Consider the following 21,567-nt stretch of genomic DNA (forward strand, 5'->3'; position numbering starts at 1 on the left):
TCAATTCTTTTGAGCACAACTAGCTCTTCCACATGGCAGCAGAGATGTCTACTTCACCCCTTTGCTGGCTGCTTGCGTTCAGGGCCGGCTCTAGGTTTTTTGCCGCCCCAAGCAAAACATTTTTTGGCCGCCCTCCCCACTTTTGGGGGGGAAGCGGGGCTTTTACACGTTTGCACTTTGCAATATTTTGAGGGGGGGGGGTTGACTGTTTAAAATTTAAAAAAATGAAAACAGAGAATTTGTAGTTAGTGAAATAAAACAATTTCCTACTAGTGTACTCATTTTAACAAAATCACAATTACAAACAATTTGGGTTCAACTATACACTGTAATGAAAAACGTTAGTGTCTTCCAATGCGCCCAGTTTCTCATAAATTAAAAAAAATTATATGAACTGAATTTTTCTGGTTTTTATACTTGCATAGTCTTTTAATAATTCAGTGAAATCTATATTTTTTGCAATGGTACTTTAAATTGAAATTAATGCGAGTCCCGAAACTATTTTGAGACATGGTGGACCTCAAATAATTTTTTAGTAATTTCAGTTTTGAGAAACTGCGCTCACCAGAAGCCACTGATACTGGTAATGTTAAAAGAATCCGTAATGCTATAGCTTTAACGTTTGGAGTGAGATGCTTGGGGCTGTACATCCTGCCCGTGGGCCCCCAGCCCGATCTCAGACCCGGCCCCACCATCACAGAGGAGACAGTAACCGACAGAGCGGCTGGGGGGCGGGTCAGCCGCGGGGAGGGGGGTGGACCAGGGGTGCCCACCCAGCTCTAAGCCGCCCAGGGCAGTGGGTCCCTTACTGGCCACAGGTCCTGCCCCGATCCCGGGCTCTGCTCGGCTCCGGCTCCTCCGCCACTTGTGACACATGTGGCAGAGGTGGATGGGGGGAGGAACCACATCATCCTGCTCCAGGTATAGGATTTAAATACTATAATTTAGTTACCAACTCCATGAATACAAATAACCCTTCTTAATGAAGAAAAATATCATCTAACTGATTCAGAATCATATCTTAAAATTTCTTACTTTGATACATATTGCTTTTATTTCAATCATGACACAAAGAAAAGTCTGCATGAGTTTTAGAGTGCAGCATAACAAAACAAACATTCTTATTTATTTGGAAAGCATACCTATGCACAAAATTATGTTTATGCATTATGGCAAGTCCAGCAGCGATCTCACACGCCATTCTCTGTAGCAGCATTATTTGTGAATCTCCATTAATATGCTCCTGCTCATTGCAGAGATAGGTTTTTAGGTCACCCTGTAAACAAAAATAGATGGAAATTCTTATCAACTATCTAGTACACTGCTTGCACCCAGATACTTAATGAAGAAGCAACAAGACATATTACTTGGTCCTCATCAGTGAACAAGGTTATTATTAGTATTTAAACATAAGTTTGTTCTTAATATAGAGTCTCCTCATCAAGTTTCAAGTCTCTACAGGTATTCTTACAGAAGGCATCTAAGGCATATGGTACTTTTCTTTTAAGGGTATTTCATTTCAAGTCATTCAGTAGTTAACACTCTAGATCACTTTTTCATATGTATACAATGAACAGCAATAATACTTAAAATGAAAAATATGGCTTGATGGCCTTGTGCTACCACAAAGAGATTGGTGTGAAGCCATCTAAAGACAATATTCTGCAAACCAGCAGAGCTGACCTTGGAAGTGGGGAAAGACAAGCGGTCCCCAATTGGCCAGTTCTTTCAATGTCAATTGCATGCCTTATTTGCCACATTCCTAGTGAGAATTCAGGCATCACAGGAGGGCAGCATGTGGATGGAACTTAAGTGATATGGTGAATAAATGATACACAGGTGAATGTGCCCATCGGAGGGCTCCATCTGGTTTGATTTATGAGTTTGGATCAGATGTAACAAAGGAAATCATATAAAAATGGTAGAGTCCTTGCCATAAACTCTGCTAGAAAGAGAGTCATTTTGCAATTGAGAAAAGAGTTTACAATAATTAATGTGTGTTCCTAAACATTCAAACAAAATTAACCAGTTTATCAGAAGTGTCCAGAAGCAAGAATACAGTAATTGTATCCAGTAATAAAGGTGAAAGTCTAAATCTCTCCAAAATGCCACTATAGCTCTTACGTTTGGATTCAGAGAGTTATCAGCACCAGGCTTTGCAGTGCTATAGAGTCTTTGGTATACCACAATAAGATTCAATTCAACAAACAGGTAAAAAGCACAGAGTAATTCATTTCAGGTGGGGCTGGCAGCACCACCTACTAAGCCTGCCTAATTCTTCCCATTACAAGATCCCGTTGCAGTTATTTATAACTTTGCCAGACTAACCACTTGAGCTGAAATTTTAGATGCCCAGGTGTCTGCCTTACACTGAAGTTTTCCAAATAATTTCAGCCAAAATGGTTCACGTGTTCCCAAGAAGGAGGCTAAGGTAGAAGTATGTTTGTCCATCTTAAATTCTGGGGACCTTTTTTAAAAACAGCTCTGTACCATATGCTTTGGAGCAGTGACTTGAAATTTGGCAGTAGCTTGTGTGTCAGGTATGTGACTTTGCCACCCATGTGAAAAAGTGCCTAAAAATTTGGTCAAGTTACAAGCCTTTGAAAAATTGCAATTCACATGTGATAAGTAGAGACTTCTTTGATTTTAGCAGCTAAAATCTCCAAAGCACTTCAAAAAACCAAACTAACAAATTCCGAGGACTGTTAGGTAGGGTTCCATGGGAACAAAATCTGAGGGAAAAAGGAGTTCAGGAGAGCCGGCAGATTCTCAAAGTGACAATATATAAGGCACAACAGCCAACTATAGAAAACATGATCTATGAGGAAAGGTTAAAAAACTGAGTAGGTTTTATCTTGGAAAAAAAGAGGACTGCAGGGAGAACCAGATAATAGTCATCAGATGTGTTAAGGACTGTGATCCGTTGTTCTTTATGTTCACTCAAGGTAGGATAAGAAGTAAATGGCTTAAATTGCAGCAAGGGAGATTTAGGGAAGAGATTAGGAAAAATTTTTTAACTATATGCAAAGTTAAGTACCAAGAATTTAAAAAGAGATTAGACAAACTCCTGCCACAGACGGTCTTAAGTATACTCAGTCTTGCCTTAACATGGAGGTGTGTGGACTAGATGACCTCTCCAGGTCCCTTCCAGCCCTATACTTCTATAAGATTCCATTTACGCTGAGCATATTGGAGCCTCTCTCAGCTTCTAGCATTGACCAGACTGCACATGCACTATTGCATAATGACTGAGCATGCTACAGGAGCAAACTAGAGCTCTGCTGGGGACTAATTTTTAAGCCCAGCCCAGACCCAAGCCCACATGACTCAATTCTTCCCCATGAACCTAAGTCAGTGCTATTGTCACCTCCTGCCCATGCGGTTGTCCCAATGGTGGCTGCGTGCCCTGTTCCTCCCATCTACCACCCCTGCTGCGCTGCGTGTACTGCAGAGAAAGAGGTGCTGAGACTCCTCGGCACACTCACTCTGCAGTGCACACAACATAGCAAGATGTCAGCAGCCAGCAGGACATGCACCACCATCACACCGACCAGATTGGGTCCAGTTGTTTTCTCACCTGACCCAACCTGGACCCAACACTTGCAATCCGATTTGGGTTGGGTTGCAAGACTCTAGAACCAAGCAGGGGTCTTTCCCTATAACGGCCACTCTGGGATGGGCACTGCTTCTCTTTTGCTCTCAATGACTCTCCCCTGCTGGACCCCAGTCAGCATGGAGGACAAACCAGCCTGATTTCAATACGGAGGGAACAAAAAAATAGACCAGGGAGTATACTGAGACAAGGAGCCTCCTAAGACAGACTAGGAGCTGCAGAGGAAGGGAGATGGGATGGGACATGGAAGGGTGGGCAAGGAGCCTGCTGGGAAGGGGGAATGCAGATTGGATGAAGAGCTGGTGTAAAAGGGAAACTGTCCTTCACAGCAGTATATAATACTAACCCAACCATAGTTCTATAATCCACTGAGCCAATATCACCTACATTTTAAGGTGACCATTTAAAGTTTCATTTCTAGCACAAAAATACATTTATCTTGTTTATAAAGATATGAAGTTGCAACTTCAACACTAAGCTGCACTACAATTGTTATTAAATCCAAATACTTGTCTGGTATTTATCATTTTAGGACTAATCACAAACGCATCTTCCAGGAAAAGAGACAGTAAACAAAACTAAGCCCTTCTCAGCTGCTGATCTTTAAAGACTGTGCCTGATCAAGTTTCATCTTTCAAAACACTGGTACTTGCAGTCCTCTAAACTTCATATATATCAACCTGGTTTGTTTCCAAAAAATGAAAGTCAGTGCAAATGATCTCTATAAACTCTTGATTAGAGATTTATGCAAAGCAAAGCAAAGGTCTCAGCATCAGCTAACACTGTCAACAGGCAAGTGATAATACAAAGATACATAAAAAACAATACCAAGCCAAACAATACCTTATCAACTCAAAACATTTTAGTGATTCATACGGGTTTGGGCAAACAACACTAATGACTTAGTATTAAAAGGTTTCAGAGTAGCAGCCGTGTTAGTCTGTATTCGAAAAAGAAAAGGAGGACTTGTGGCACCTTAGAGACTAACCAATTTATTTGAGCATAACCTTTCGTGAGCTACAGCTCGCTTCATTGGGCATCCATCAACAGTTAATTTCCAGGGAAGTGGTATTCATACACTGACAGAAAAAACCCCTTCTGTCAGTGGAGACTGCATCTACAATATGGGGCTATGCCAACATAGATATGCTGACATAACTATGTTACGATAGTCTTTTATAGGCATATCCTAGAACAATGCTGGGTGTGCACACTGCTCCAGTCCTGCAGAAGGTAAGATACTCCTACATAATGACTCATTTGGAACACAGCCAGGAATGCAGCATAGACTTATATTCATACTTCTGCTGAAAGGTCACTAGAATTAATTTACTCAAAGATCTTAACTGGTTATATGTTATATGAATGCACAAGTTAAGGAAAGTAGCACATAAAATCGTAGGACCTCGAGAGGTCATCTAGTCTAGTCCGCAGCACTCATGGCAGGACTAAGTATTATCTAGACTATCCCTAACACGTGTTTGACTAACCTGCTCTTAAAAAATCTCCCAAAGATGGAGATTCCACAACCTCCCTTGGCAATTTATTCCATGCTTAACCCACCCTGAGAGTTAGAAAGTTTTTCCTAATGTCCAACCTAAACCACCTTCCTTGCTGCAGTTTTAGCCCATTGCTTCTTGTCCTATCTTCAGAGATTAACGAGAACAATTTTTCTCCCTCCTTGTAACAACCTTTTATGTACTGGAAAACTGTTATGTCCCCTCTCAGTCTTCTCTTCCCCAGACTAAACAAACTCAAATTTTTTCAATCATCTCTCATAGGTCAGGTTTTCTAGACCTTTAATAGTTTTTGTTGCTCTTCTCTGAACTTCCTCCAATTTGTCCACATCTTGCCTGAAATACTGCGCCCAGAACTGAACATAATACTCCAGTACAGGCCTAACCAGCACAGAGTACAGCAGAAGAATTACTTCTCGTGTCTTGCTTACAATACTCTGGCTAATACATCCCAGAATGTTTGCTTTTTTTGCAACAGTGTTATACTGTTCACTCATATTTAGCTTGTGATCCACTATGACCCCCAGATCTCTTTGTACAGTACTCCTTCCTAGGCATTCATGCATGGTCTCATGAACATACAGGTTATGAAAGAGATTACTAACATGTTATTTTCATCTAATACTGCATGACAAATGATGTGGCAATGGAGAACTTACTAAATAAGTAAAAAAATAAGCAGCTGCCATCCCTGTTTAAAACACATTACTTTAAATAATCTGGACATCAAAATTATGTCTACAGTACAAGTTGCTATTCTATCCACATTTGCTTTTACAATAAGTTTAGTATAAATCCTTTGTTTTAAATCAGTATAACTATTTACAATTAAAGCAATCTGTAGCTTTTCTATTATGGGTACATTGGGTCCTTCATTATAATCTCTTCTTCTGCCCTGTTTTCAATTGCTAATTTCATAAAGTTTGAAATATTTGATATTTTCATCATGCTATAGAATTAGTCTTTTAGAACAGTTAAATGTATGATTAGACAATTGTTTTAATTTGATATAAAGAAAAGGAGTACTTGTGGCACCTTAGAGACTAACAAATTTGAGCATAAGCTTTCGTGAGCTACAGCATCCGATGAAGTAAACTGTAGCTCACGAAAGCTTATGCTCAAATAAATTTGTTAGTCTCGAAAGTGCCACAAGCACGCCTTTTCTTTTTGTGAATACAGACTAACACCGCTGCTACTCAAACCATAATTTGATATGTGGATTATATCTCAAAGATAGGATGCATATGTCAATATATACACTGTTTACCTTGCCAGTGAAAACATACACACAAACTAAAATTTAGTTCACTAGGAAAACAGCATCCTCACTTATACAATTCAGTTTCAAATTACATGTTAAAAAAGCATTGAACAGAACTGCCTAGCTAGCTCTAGATGGCAGCAAGCTGCAAGAATAACAGTCAATATGTTCTTTGTGAAACTATCATTCAGAATGACAGCAACTGTTCATTTACGGTTTGCTCCAGTTGGATTAAAGTCCTAGATTGTCTCTCAAGTGCACTGAATAGGAGTTTCTGATACCCATTTTTAAAATTTAGGGAGAAAAATGGACTATGGGGCTCTCATTTAGTAAATAATTTAGCTATATATGTTTTACATAAAACAATGTTTTATAGATGAGCTATTTTAAGTCAGTTTAAAATGCATTTTAAAATGCATTTTAGTTTGTCACTGTACACAGTAATTAAGGGCTTATCAAAAGGGAGAGTCAGTGCACAGCAAGCTAGGGGGTAATCTACAGTACATTAGCGTGCCACATACTAACCATCCATGTGGACTCTACTGCCATGCTCTAGAAGTTCCTTAGTGTGCTTTGATCTCAGATCAATAAGCACTAGTGAACTTTTAATGTGCAGTAGCAGGGTCCACACAGACAGTTCGGGCACCACATGCTAGTGCACTGTAAATTTACAGCCATGTACTGACTCTCCATCTAGACAAGCACTCTGGCAATCTACCTTCCAAGCAGCAATATAAAAAGTATCAGTAAAGGAGGACACAAAAACAACTTGTATGTGGCTGTATAATGACTTTCCTGGGATTCATCTGGGATGACACGCATTACGTAATCATGGCTTTAGCACTCTAAGTAATGTAGCCATCCCAAACATACTTATAAAGCCTTTATGCCACTACAGCATTGTGCATTTACTAATAAAAAGTTCTGAAAATTCAGGTTGTCCCTGGTCAGCTTAGATCTCACTGTGAATCATGTTAATTTATTTCAATGAATGCTGCCATTTTGCTGCTACTTCTCAACAGGTAGTGTACTCAGCTGACAGTTTGTGACAAAACGAAGAGGTGCTCAGCATTTGACTGCATCAAAAGGCATGGGGGAAAGATGATTTTCACAGTCCTAAGGAAAGTTAAGTTTATTAAATAAGACTTGTGGAAAAACACAAGCATTAGAATTTAATCACAATTGAGAGTCCTGAATCTCATACACTGAAAGATTAAGATATCTGTAAAAACAAATAACCTAGCTTCTGAAGTTTTAAAAATGACTGTCAGTGGAAGGCTGCTCTTTTTGTGACTCCAACTATTTGAGACTTCACCGGCAACACAATGTTCTAAGCACATGCAGAGCACTTCAAATAACTGTAGACTGCTGCTGACCTCATTTGCTCATGAAACTCGTAGGCTCCGAGAGAGAGTTTCTGCAGAAGTAGATTTTGACAGGTAAGCCAACCTCACAATACAAATTGTAACTCCACTTATTCTAAAGTTTTCTTTGCTCATAATTTAGGTCATTCTATTAAAGGATTTGCTGTGCTAACAAAAAGTTGGCTGCATCTGGCTGGTAATATATTAAGGTAAATAAGCTGGCTACTATACTAACTTGGCACCATCTTAAGACAGTAACCATTTTACCATTAAGTAATTATAGATCAGAAGACTGCACCCAAAGTATCATGTAAACTATTACAGGATCATTTAAGATGAAGTAACATATATTAAGCACATACTTCTTCTACAGTAACTATTTTAAAGAAGTTGGCTTTAATTCTTTATGTTACAAAGTGAAAATTAGGATTTAATCTCTTTACCCAGCCACCCATGTAAATTTACACGTTTTCAGAGTGTTCATTTGCTTCCTTTTCAGTTTTGTAAAAGGAGTAAGGTAAAATAAATTTAATAGCTCTATCACAAAGACACGTTACTGCCAGAAGGGCCATGAACAATGGATTAATTCTCACCCCCAGAAAGGATAGTCACTTCAGGTAATTTCTGAAAGCATAACAGTTCCTGCATCAAACATGATTTGCATCTTATTGCTAGAAATCAGTTTCCTCTTCATGCAGATGTTAACACAGGAAATTTATTTTCTATTGACTAGAATTTCACACATTTTCACAAATACTAGTAACAAAGTGAAGGATTTTACTGCGGATGATATTGCTATAGTATATATAATATATTGCCTCCCACTAGACCCACATGAAGCCACTCAAGGCACCAATGACTCTAGCCACCAACCTTGCCAGGACCACAATGGGAACTGAGGAAACTTGAATGGCAGAGTATGCAAGGTTCAAGTCATTGCAAATACCCATGTACACCTAGCAGCAGTCATCTGGGGACAAGGCTAGTGCAGGGCCTGCCACCTTTTCTATATCTGCCTAAACTGCCCAGAAATTCCACCAGCAGTTTCTACTGCAGCCACAGCAGTAGAAGCAGCTTCTAGAATAGCAGACTCTGGATATCAGAACTGATATCTATACTTGAGTTTTCTTTGGACTGCTACAATCACAGAACTCCAATCCCTGAGGCCCTTCCTCACCCATCCCATATTCCCCTCTCCACTCTCACCACTCCACCACCCTCACTCCAAATCTTACTGCCTTTTAATCCTCACTCCCTAGCCTCTTCCCCCACCTCACCATCTAAACAGGCATGAGACTGAGAAATTAGTTTAATAGTACCGCACATATGTTCTTGAAGTAGTAAATCTTGTTTTTCATTATCCTTACCTCTTCCCTTATGATGTCTGATTAACTGTAAGATCTCTGGTGTAGGGACCACATCTTATTTGCCTGTCTGGCATCTAGCACATAAGTATTCTCAGTGAATTAAAAAAAAAGAAAATCACAATACATAGAACCCTACCCTAGAGGTCAGAACTCCGCCAGGTAGTCTAGATATTCAGTCTGAAAAACTCAAATTATACAGGCAAGCCTTGTTTAATTTTAATTTACTATATATTTTAATTATACATTTATTACTCTATCTTCTAGATACAATTTTTAGTTTGCTTGGAACAGAAACCAGCACGTGTTTTTTTCCATGTCAATGAGATAATTTAACTGCATTCAGGTTTATGAAAGCCACTTTTTTGGCTGTCAAGCTTACTGGCTGCAATTAAGCTGAAAGTTTATTTTATCCCCTATAAGTAAAATCCTTCTCTGGATTACCTTCTACTGGACCATGATAAATTCTGGCATTAACTGTTAAGTCTCAAACCAAACGAGAGTATAAAAGAATATTTCTGTACTAAGTGAAGTAGGGCAACTTGTACATTTTAAGATTGAGTAATTTTTAAAGTCAAGTTAAATAATTTAACTACTCAGAAATATGGCAGTAAGGGCTGATTATGTGTTTATTTGTGTTAACATAAGCAGTGTAAAACGCAACTTTCTTCTAAACTCAAATCATTTTTCTATAAAGAGAAAAGATGACTGATATTCTATCAGGGATTCATGTGTCTCAATTTATTTAAATCCAGCGAATACAATCTGAGCAAAAAAGCCAATGATTAAAACAGTGTAGTCATCTTTGGAGGTTAACTAGCATTTCCTCTGAGAAAAGTCATAGGTTCACCCTGCTATTCTGTTTGAAATTGCTTGCATCAATTAATGTGAATACAATCATACTTGTGCACTGAGCTTTTAGGGAAAGAATTTTATACTGGTAAAACTGATTAACAATGAAAATTTTACAAGCAAAGCCTAATCACTACTTTATTGCTTCTGGAAGATTTACTTTTGATGTAAATTATATATGCACACTTGAGTCTATTTCTGCCTTCATACATTTTGCAATGAAATTTAGGAATTCTTTGAAACCACAATCCTTTAAACCCCTATGTTTGCCCTGTCCATCTGTCTGCAAGGCTTACCATTCCCTGGAACCTGGGGGAAAAAATCCAACTCTCTTAGACTCTCCTACAGAGTCTCTCTGTATCAACCTGTCCCCCTAACAGCTGTTGACAACGGACTCCTCCCCTCTACCACCACCACCTTCCCATTTCCTCAGAAAGGTTTTTTAAACTGTTTACTGTTCTTTTGGTCTCTTCATTCAGAATACTGATAGAACAGCTGTGTCACTTTGGCCAGGGGCCTAGAAATACAGCATAGTTCTGTAATTGGCCCTGACCCTGGAAGTGTTTTGTCCAAGGTTGCTTAAACAGGGAGCTACTGTGTTGCCTTCCTGTTTGTTCTTCCCCAGTCACTTAAGCTAGATCAATGAATTCACACAGGGAAGTCCTAGAACCCAGTATACAAACAACTTGACTTCACTGACAAGGTCACAGAGTGTTCATAAAATTGTTACATCTCAGTATTCTTAGATTATTACATAGCAGCTCCTTGTCCATTACACAGTTGTTTTCAGTTGCTTGCAACTTTGCCAAATTAGTCATTTGGGCACAGAAAATTTCAACCCGTATCTACCTCAGGCTGAATTTTTCTGGGAAATTTATGGAAAATGGTTCATACGTTTCCAAAAATAAATTTACGGAAAAATAAGTTGCTTTGCCCATATTAAAAAAAATTGAGTAAAAAAAGCATCTGAGAAGCTCTAACTTTCCATATTTTGGAACAGGGAACTGAAGTTTCGCAAGGAGGTCATACCGGCATTAGGAACGTGCCAATAAAAAATATGCTTACCTTTGGGCAGTTTATAAGCCTCTGAAATCTCCGTTTGCACATGCTCAGCATAGGCTAGCTAGAGTTATGCAGCTAGATTCTCCAAAGATTCTGTTTTTCACTGAGTACGCTCCATTTCCTAACAGCAGCTACATTCCAACCAGACTGTGCACACACCATACCCACAGAGACCAAACATGTTCTAACCCAGGGTTACCAGGACTAAGCAGAACCTTCTCTGCAACTGCTCTTCCCACTGCCAATGGCTACTGTAGCAGCAAAAACTGGAACGGAGACCAGTGAAGACTGTCTTTCCTATGCTCTCAATGCTCCACCTGCTGCCACCCTCACAGCATGGAGAAAGAGGAAGCTGCCTGATTTGAACGTAGAGGGGCAAGGGGGAAGAGAGAATGTTGGGGGCAGGAAGGATAGGATCAGAGGGGAAAGCCAACTGTGCAGGAACAAGAGGGGCAGAAACCAGAAAAAATAGGAGTAGAAATGGACAGGGAGAGATTGAGGGGCAGGGACAGAAGAGTCTGTTAACCATAAGAGAACCCTTCCCTACAGAACCTGAAATTGAGCCTACTATTCCCGAGTCTCAACATTCTTTTGCTAACAAACTGCTGTGAAACCGACTGGGGAATCTCATCACCATGTCCTTCTAGTGCCAAATCCACAAGAAAGATAACAGCCTTCTATTCTATCAGTTAGAAGCCTAAGAACTGTGTTGTGGATCTGAAGATCCCAAACCCTGACAAAAATCCATATGAAGTGTTAACAGATTTCCACCTTATTGAATTAATTTTTTTTAAATTTTAAAGTTCTTAATTTAAGAAGTTACATTAATAAATGACATTAAAAGAATGTTAACACTAAACTCAAATTCTCAAAAGTTAGGAAATGTATGTATTAAGGTTACCTGTGCAACCTTTATTTGATTCCCTCGGGCTTATGCATTAGGATACCAGTCTTCAGTTAGATGATCCTGTACTTCACCCTTTCCTTCCCTACCTCCACCCCCACAGGACCTCTGCCTCATTCATGCATAGAATTAGCAGGGGGTTGTTTTTTTTTTTTTCAAAATGTGATATACTAACAATTCTGTTGTCCAGGAAGAACAAAGTGGCAACACTTACTTTCTGTATAATAATTTTCTTCTTTAGAAAGTCCCACAACGAACTAGAAGTCAAATCCTGACCTTAGAGAGCTAAGTATAAACAAATATTGCTTTTGTGGTCAGTAACTGAAAAAAGTAAATAAATGTTATTTACCTTTTAAAATACCTTCATTTGACTCTTCATTTCTGAAATATTCCTCGAACAGGTGGTTTCAATAATTAGGTTCACAAAAACCTCTTAAAACATACTCTAAAGAAAACAATATTTTCTAACTATTACTAAATTTACGATTTTCACTATTAAGTTTACTTACTAAGTCACACAACTCAAACACCAGAAGATATGGGATGGCTTCCACACACTGCCCAATACACTGCAGTATATTTGGATGCTGAAGAATGCTATAATAAAATACAAACAGATTATTTTAAGTCAGAAAGAAAGCAGTACACATTAATAGCTCTAACATGATGGAATAGTACTATCCACTATGCATCTCAGTTTTCGCTTTTGAAAGTCAGATGTAAATCCACACAGAAACAGTATAAGAGGCAGATCTTCAGACTCAATAAATCCCCTTTGATATGCTCTAGCAGTGCAAGAAAATCTTCAAGATGCCTTAAGTAGATTGCTGAGAATTCTCCTGGAGTGGGGAACCTCAAGTGGTGTAAAGACAATGCTGCTACATCCTGTTTCCCCGCTCCCCCATGGTGGATGTGTCAGGAGCATGCAGGGCATGGCTGGGGCATACTGTGCTCCAGTACCCCCAGTGGGCCTGTACAACCATTGTAGTTTAAAGCAGCCACTTATTCAGGGACCCCTTTGCCCCCAGAACTGGCAGTGGAAACATGACAGCCACCTTTGCCCACTCCCTGAAAAGCACATGAAGATTCAGCCTTTAGTTTCCAGCCAATTCTCTTGAGTATCCTTGGACTCAAACCAGGAGACCAAACAAATGGAATTCACTTACGTGGTTCCTGTCTGTATTCCACAAGTGGGATATGTATACACATGGTGTATTCCATAAGTCAGGAATTTTTTTTGCAAGCACTGTCAGCTGGCCTACACCTACATTGTAGATCCCCTTGTGCTCAGAATCGAGGGTATAAAGGTGGTGCATGCCAACGCCTCTCCTGTTTCCCATTCTTACTGCAGTTCAAAATAATCTGCAGGGATGGGAGTGGCGGTAGTGGAATGCAAATAGAGACCACACATCTTGAAGAACCTCCAGTTACAGGTAAGTAACCTCAATTTCTTCTTTGAGTGATAGTCCCTATGTGGAATACACACATGGGAAATTAACAAGACAGTCAAATGGTTTGAGTGCGAGGATGCAGATTCGATAGTTGACGGTAATACTGCTGTCCTCAGAGCTGTATTTGCAGTGGATGACTGGACCAGAGCGTAATATCTCATGAAGGTATGCAAACTGCTCCAAGTAGCTCTCCTACACATCTTTAGGAGGAGTATGTCTCTCAGCAATGCAGCCAGAGTAGTTTTCCCTCTAATGGAATGAGCCCTCACCTCCTCTGGAGGGGGACTATGAGCTAGTTGTAACAAAGGGTAATACAACCTGAGATTTAGTTTGAAAGTCCCTGGGTTAATTTAGCTTGACCCTTTGATCCCTCCGTTATGTAAACAACTAGTTTAGGTGTCTAACATACTTTGTTCTTTGCAGATAAAAGACCAAAGGCCTTTGGACATCTAGAGAATGCAGCCATCTCTCTTTGTAGTGGTGGTTTTTGGAAAAAATACTGCTAAGTGAATTACCTGATTCATATGACACTCAGAAACTACTTTAGGAATGAATCTAGGGTGGGGTTGTAAAGAGATCTTTTCTTTATAGAAGACAGTATACGGTGAGTCTGCCATGAGTGCTCCCAGCTCCGTTCTGACTCTCTCAGCACATGCGCAGCATGCCCAACCATTTGACTGCATCGTCATCAGCCAGTGAAGAGCCAATAGTCCACTGTCAAAGTAAGTCAGTGGGCAGTTTTCAAGGATGTGCAACAGAGTCTGAAGTTGACCACATCTGCATCATGGGTCATTAGAGAAACCCCCTTTGAAAATGCTGGCAGCACCATTGCCCTGCTCGGTTTAAAACCAGTTCAGGAATGACCACGTCAAAAGCTGACAGGCAGATGGTTGCATCGGCGATGAGAGAGTGATTAACAACTGTCGTCGCTAACCACTCGTTACACTAAGCACATTCCACTGTCACGTCCTGTGGAGGCAGAAGTGACCATAAAGGATGTCTATAAGACAGGTGAACTGGTGGGTGGTTGAAGAGGTCTGAATACAGAGGCAAGTAGCTGTTCTCACAGATCTTGACCAGGAGCATGATGGAGGCCCCCTCATGGCGAATATGGTGCGGTGCTATGTTTTAAGTATTGGCAACCACGGCAATGGAGTTGCACTTAAAGTCCCGGTAACAATACACATAGCTTAATTAAGACCTACATCGACCAGCCTCATGCGAGACAAGTGACACCAAACAGGAGCACAATACTCTGCTCAAGTAGCAGAGGGCAAGGGCTGATGTTTTAAGTACCTGGGTGCAAGCACCCCAGGTTGAGCTGGCCAGTTTCCTGAGCAACATGTTCCGAGTGTTAACTTTGGCTGCTGTCTTTTTCAAGTGGTTACGGTACATCAATGACCTATCCAATGTCGCCGGACTGACATTATGGCTATTAGAAAGACCAACTTCATGGACAGACAGGTCGTAGAGCATATGGCTAAAGGCTCAACGCGGGGCTTAGTGAGCAAATATAAAACAAAACAGAGGTCCCACTGAGGCGCAAATTTCAATAGTGGAAAGGATCTGAGAATCCCCTTCAGAAATCTAGTTGTGACAGGATGAGTGAATATGTATGGTTATCCATCAGAGGATGGAAAGCGCTGATCGCTGCTAAATGCGCACTCAGAGAACTGAGCACAAGACCAAAAGACTTGAAAGTAGATACTCTAAGATAGCAAGAATCCCAGCAGATTCCGTAAACAAGGTACACTAGTAAAAAGAAAAGGAGTACTTGTGGCACCCTAGAGATAACATTTATTTAAGCATAAGCTTTTGTGAGCTACAGCTCACTTCATCGGATGCATCGAATACAGACTAACATGGCTGCTACTCTGAAACCTGTCAAAAGGTACACTAGTGAGTCACAGAGGAGAAACGCTTCCATCTGCTGAATAACAGCTTCTCATAGCGTGTTTTCTGTCTTTGGTTAAGGATGGACTTCACCCTTTTAGAACATGAGCACTCTATTTCTGATGCCCATCCAAATACCTGGCTGTGGGCTTGAACCTGCCCTTATACAGTGTTAAAAGGTCCAGCAGCATGTGGGTATTCAAGGGTGGGTGAACTGACAGCATAAGCAGATGCGTAAACCAAAACTGTCTCGGCCAGTTGGGTGCAATCAGGATGACTCAAGCTCTGTTTTGGCGGATCTTCCATAGAACTTGTATCAATGGCATGGGAGGAAAGGTACATCCCAAGTGACCCTGTCATAACACCAGTAGGGCATCTGCCTTGGGGCCCTTGCCCAGGGCTGCTCTGGAGAAGTACTGAGGAAGTTTCCTGTTCTCCCATGAGGCAAAAAGGTTCCAGGTCAGCATTCCATAAATGGGCAAAGACGCTGTCAAGAACCAAATTGTGAATCTCTGATTTGTGGAAAAATGTCTGCTCAGGCACTCTGCTAGGGAGTAGAGACCACAGCACTGAGATTCGGGGAGCGCCATCACGCTCATCTCAGGAAAGCTCGTGAAACGTAGTCAGTTACTACAGGCAAAACGCACAGGGGTGACATGCATCCATGGGACAGTTAGTTACTACTCCACCATCCCCGTAAAAATTGAAATCCAAGGAAACGCTACAGAGGTAGCAGCAGGTGTAGTGCCTAAACTCCCTTACCCAGTGCTCATAGGGAGGGACTTCCCCTACTGGGAGTAAGTCATCAAATCCTGGGGATTGGAGAGAGGGGAGGATCCTGAAGCTAGTGAGGCATCCACAGTAGACTGTCAACTCCCAATTTTCTCCGAAATTTCCCGAGACATTTTCTCCACTCCCAGGTCGCGCAGAAAGACAAAAAAGGAAAGAAGGGCAGCTAAGCCCTTGGGAACCCAAATACTGACCCAAAGCCAGAGGGTCGCTCTCATAGGTAGGTGGACCCGAGCAGCTGAAAAGGAGGCCGCCCAGGAGGGAGAAGCACCTGAGCCAGACCCCAACCCTAATGCCTCCGAACCGGCAGAAGCAATAGAGACCCATTCCCTAGAACTCAGGCAGACCAGCCCCAGGAAGGAACATTTTGGACGGGACCAAGCTGAAGATCCAAAGTACGACAACATTAGGAAGGAGGTAACAGAGATAGATGGGGTTCCCATGGAAGGGAAAACCCAGGGACCCAGCCCCTACTTCATTATAAAAAAGGATCTCCTGTACCGGGTTGCACCAGTACAAGGACAGAAGGTAGAGCGGCTCCTAGTGCCTCACAAACACCAGAAGGCCGTATTAAGCCTTGCACATAGCTGTCTTTTTAGGGGGCATTTAGTGGTAGAGAAGACCCTGGCAAGGGCTCTAGGAAGATTTTTCTGGCCCGGCGTACATGAAGAAGTGTGGCGATACTGCGCCTCGTGCCCAGAGTGTCAGCTGCACAGTCCCCGTCCCCACTTGAGGGCACCTTTGGTACCCCTACCCATCACAGATGTCCCGTTTGAGCGAATAGCCATGGACCTAGTGGGACCCCTAGAGAAGATTACCCAGGGCCACCAATATAGACTTGTCGTTCTGGACCATGCTACACGTTATCCAGAAGCTGTCCCCTTGCGGAACACAGCCTCTAAAGCAAAAGCCAAAGAGCTAGTGGGGATCTTTGCCCGAGTGGGGCTACCAAAGGAAATACTGATGGACCAAGACCCCATTTATGTCAAAACTAATGAGGGACCTATGTGACCTACTCCACATACATACCTTGAGGACTTCGGTCTATCATTCACAGACTGATGGGCTGGTAGAAAGGTTCAACTGAACCCTGAAGGCTATGATAAGGAAGGTGGTAAGTCAAGATGGGAGGGATTGGGACACCTTACCACCATACCTTATGTTTGCCATCCAGGAGGTACCTCAGGCCTCAACTGGGTTTTCTCCCTGAGCTGTTATATGAGCGCCACCCTCGCAGCATCTTGGATGTAGGAGCATCTTGGGAGGAGGAGCCCAATGAGGGGAAGAATGTAACTGAGCGTGTGTTACAAATGAGGGACCGGATAGCACGAGTCACTCCCATTGCGCGGGAACACCTAGAGAAGGCGGAAGAGGCCCAACGAGCTCAGTACAATCGCCAAGCCAAAGTTCGGCAGTTCCAGCCCGGAGACCGAGTAATAGTGTTGGTACCCACAACAGGGCCTAAACTTTCGGCCCAGTGGCAAGAACCCTACGAAATAGTTGAACCAGTAGGGGAAGTAAATTATAAGGTGTGGTAACCGGGACATCGGAAACAAGAGCAAATATATCATGTCAACCTTCTGAAACCCTGGCATACACAAGAGGCATGCGCAGCTGTCCAAAAAAGACCTACCCCAGGAAAACAAACCCTCCAAACAGGTAAGGGTGTCTCCCGATTTAACGCCAGACCAGAAGAATGAGGTGTCTGAAATCATCTTCCGGAACCAAGATGTGTTCTCAACAAAACCGGGTCGAACAACCAAGACATACCACCACATCGTCACAAACCCTGGGGCCAGAGTAACAATGAGGCCCTACCGGGTGCCAGCAGCCAAAAGGGAGGAAATAAAAGCGGAAGTAAAAAAAATGCTGGAGTTGGGGATCATTGAAGAATCCCACAGTCAGTGGTCCAGCCCAATCGTGTTGGTGCCCAAACCTGATGGCACCACAAGGTTTTGCAATGACTTCCAGCGACTACATGAGGTATCCCACTTCGATGCGTACCCCATACCTCGCATAGATGAACTAGTGGACCATCTGGGCAATGCCCGAACTTGACTACCCTAAACTTGACAAAGGGGTACTGGCAGATTCCCCTTGCCGAAGATGCAAAGGAAAAAAGACTGTGTTCTCTACACCAGAGGGTCTTTTGCAATATACTGTCCCCCCTTTTAGACTACATGGGGCCCCAGCTACTTTCCAGTGTCTCATGGACAAGCTATTACACCCCCATAATCATTATGCCGCTGCCTACCTAGACGATGGGGTCATTCATGCCCCAGACTGGAAAACCCACTCAGAGAAGGTGGAAACAATCCTCGATACCTTCAGGTGAGCTGGCCTTACAGCAAACCCTGCCAAGTGCGCCATAGAATTTACCGAGGCCAAATATCTTGGCTACATTGTGGGGAAAGGTCTGGTAAAACCCCAATTGAATAAGTTAGAGGCCATCTAAAATTGGCCTTGTTCAAGTAGCAAGAAACAAGTCCAGGCATTCCGAGGTGTGGTGGGGTATTACCAACAATTTATCCCCCATTTTGCCACAAGGGCAAGCCCTCTGACAGACCTAGTGAAGGCCCGTGGACCTGATCTGGTGAGATGGTCTGACGCAGCAGAGCGAACGTTCACAGACCTACAGACTGCCCCTTGCAGTAACCCCATACTGATAGCTCCAGATTTCACCAAGAAATTTATTCTGCAGATTGATGCATCAGATGTAGGGTTGGGGGCCGTCCTATCACAGATGGTCGAGGAGGAGGAAAACCCAACTCTCTACCTCAGTAGGAAACTCTTTCCAAGGGAACAAAAAATATGCAGTGGTGGAGAGAGAGTGCCTCACTGTAAAATGGGCCATGGAAACATTGCGTTACTACCTGCTTGGGAGCAGATTTGTCCTCATGACTGACCATGCCCCTCTTCAATGGATGCAGTGGAACAAAGAGAAGAACGCAAGGGTGACCAGGTGATTCTTATCCCTCCAACCTTTCCAGTTCCGTGTGCAACACAGAGCAGGGAGCTGTCACGGCAATGCCGATGGCTTGTCACGTGTGCACTGTCTGGCGTCCCAAGCTGCCCAACCCCTTGGAGTTGAGCAGAGGGGAGGGATATGTGACAGACCCAGGCCAGTGGGATACAGGAGTCTGGTAGAAGGCAAATATATTGGCCACTGGATGAAGAGTTTTCTGTTCCCTGAGTAACCAGAGCAGGGGCTGCCCTAGAACAATCCGGAACCTGCCAGAACCAATTAAGACAGGCAAGCTAATCAAGACACCTGAAGCCAATTAAGAACTTTCTAGATTCAATTACAGCAGGCAGGCTAATCAGGACACCTGGTTTAAAAAGGACCTCCCATCAGTTAGTAGGGGGTTGCGCCAGGAGCAGGGAGTGAGAAGGCGTGCTGCTGGAGGAGTGAAGAGTTCAAGCGTGATCAGTCTTCACGAAGAAAATCCTGCAGTGAGGATAAAGAAGGTGCTGGGGGGAAGACAGTGGGGAAGTAGCCCAGGGAGTTGTAGCTGTCACGCAGCTGATACGGGGAACATTGTGGACAGCTGCTATCCACAGGACCCTGGGCTGGAACCCGGTGTAGAGGGTGGGCCTGGGTTCCCCCACCATCCCCTGATCGGACACAGGAGGAGTTGACCTGGTCTGTGAGAAACACCAGAAGGGAAGGTCTAAATTGGAAAGGGATCTGCCCTGTCCACAACCCACTAGGTGGGACACAGAGACTGCGGAGATTGTTCTCCGTTTCCCCCATACTGGCCAGTGATGAGGTTAGCTGAGTGGACGGCAGGTTTGAGCCACTAGCAAGAGTGGCCAAACTGAGGGCTGCCGTGAATCTCTGAGGCAAGCAAATCCGCTAATAAGTGCGGGACCCACTGAGGCAGAGGAGGAACTTTGTCACAGGGTCAACATGCATTTTTGTGATTGACACAGACACCCAAAGAAGGCAGAAGGTTGAGCAGAACACTGGCTTCCTGCTGGACTTCCTTCTAAGAACTGCCCATCTGAAGCCAGTTGACTAGGTAAGGAAAGACTGTAAATCCCTCTCTTCTCACCCAAGCTGCCACTACTGAAAAAAAATATTGTAAAGACCGTGGATGCAGTAGCTAGACCAAAGGCGAGACCTCTGAATTGGAAATGCTCTTGATCAAAGAGGAACCAAAAGAACCTCCTGTGGGTTGGATGGATATCTATGTGAAAATATGCAATCTTTCATGTCAAGAGCTGCAAACAATGTGTCCTTCTCTAACAAAGGAATTTTTGATGCCAAAGATATCATGTGGAATTGTAGTTTTCAAATGCACCTGTTCAGCTGTCTCAGATCAAGAATTGGGCTCCATCCCCCATTCTTCTTGGGGATCAAGAAGTAAAGGGAATAGAACCTCTTCCCTTAACGCGGAGGTAGAACCCTTTCTATGGCTTCCCTGAGAAGAAGGAAGTTCACCTCATGTAATAGAATCTCCTCATGAGAGTGGTCCCTGAAAAGGAACTGGGAAGGGAGTTTGTGGGTAGGAGGTACCAAAAAACTCAATTAGATAGCCACATGAATAATCTCTAATACTCATTCATCTGTATTTAAAGCCCTCCAGTTTTCGGCAAATTGGGTAAGGTGGCCTCCGAGTATCAGAGGAGGGAAACGAAGCAGCATCAATAAAGGGACATGAGTCTTAACAGTCCCACCAACAGAAACTCTTTGATTGAGGGTTAAAATATGATGTAGCACTGGATGTTGTAAAAGCTGGGTACCTGCGTCTATAATACCCTCTGTCTTTTGCATGATGCCTCCTGAGTACATTGGTGGTAAAACAGCTGAGGACACTGTTTTGCCCTATACCTTGGTGTATGGTAAATTAAACTGAGGCTACTGGACTTTCTCAAACTGAATCTGTACCTGTACATGAGCTTTTGATATTGTTTGAAGTCATCTGGCAGAGAGGGAGTAGCTGGAGTAACCACCTCAACCGGTGAAGACAATGAGACTGCTTTCAGAAACAGTGAATCCAGCTCACCTTCCCCTTCCAAGTATTCCAACAGGGCCGGTTGCAAGAGACAAGGTGATGGCAAATAGGACTCCTGAACTGATCCTGGGTATCTAGCCTAAGGCTCCCACAGTCCCCAATATTAGCAGTAGGATGGATCAACTGGTAGAGAACCACCGCAGTTGCAGGGCCTCAGACTCATATGAAGAGAAAGCCAGATCCCTCATCTCCAGCAGAACCAACAATACCGATGGCTGTGCCTCAAGGCTGGCAGACGGGATGGATACAACTGCCTCATCAAGATGGTCTCTTCTTCTGGTGTATTAACATTTCAGAGTAGAGATGGTCCTAATAGGAGGGGTGAATATGGATAGTGAAGAGCAAAGGATGTCCTCCAGGGAGACGGAGATCTCTGATAGCAAATAGAGTCTCCTTGTACCTCAGGGCAAAGTCGTCAGAACTAGAACTTCCCTGGTCACCATGGTCAGCTCCCTCCAGGGCCAGGTCGCTATCAGTAC

The 21,567-nt window shown here is 42.8% G+C and overlaps 1 protein-coding gene across 1 annotated transcript in view; it reads right to left on the reverse strand.

Moving 5' to 3' along the window:
* The window catches only part of LMTK2 (lemur tyrosine kinase 2), an 87,356-nt gene that overhangs the window by 30,250 nt on the left and 35,539 nt on the right, over positions 1 to 21,567 (reverse strand). The window contains exons 6-7 of the mRNA XM_084640520.1: positions 12,447 to 12,534; positions 1,143 to 1,276 (exon numbers count right to left, since the gene is read on the reverse strand). Coding sequence (XP_084496646.1) covers positions 1,143 to 1,276; positions 12,447 to 12,534 — 222 coding nt within the window. The remainder of the gene's footprint in view (positions 1 to 1,142; positions 1,277 to 12,446; positions 12,535 to 21,567) is intronic.

The sequence above is a fragment of the Lepidochelys olivacea genome (genome assembly GCF_965140295.1).
Source record: "Lepidochelys olivacea isolate rLepOli2 genome assembly, chromosome: 10".
Taxonomy (NCBI): domain Eukaryota; kingdom Metazoa; phylum Chordata; order Testudines; family Cheloniidae; genus Lepidochelys; species Lepidochelys olivacea.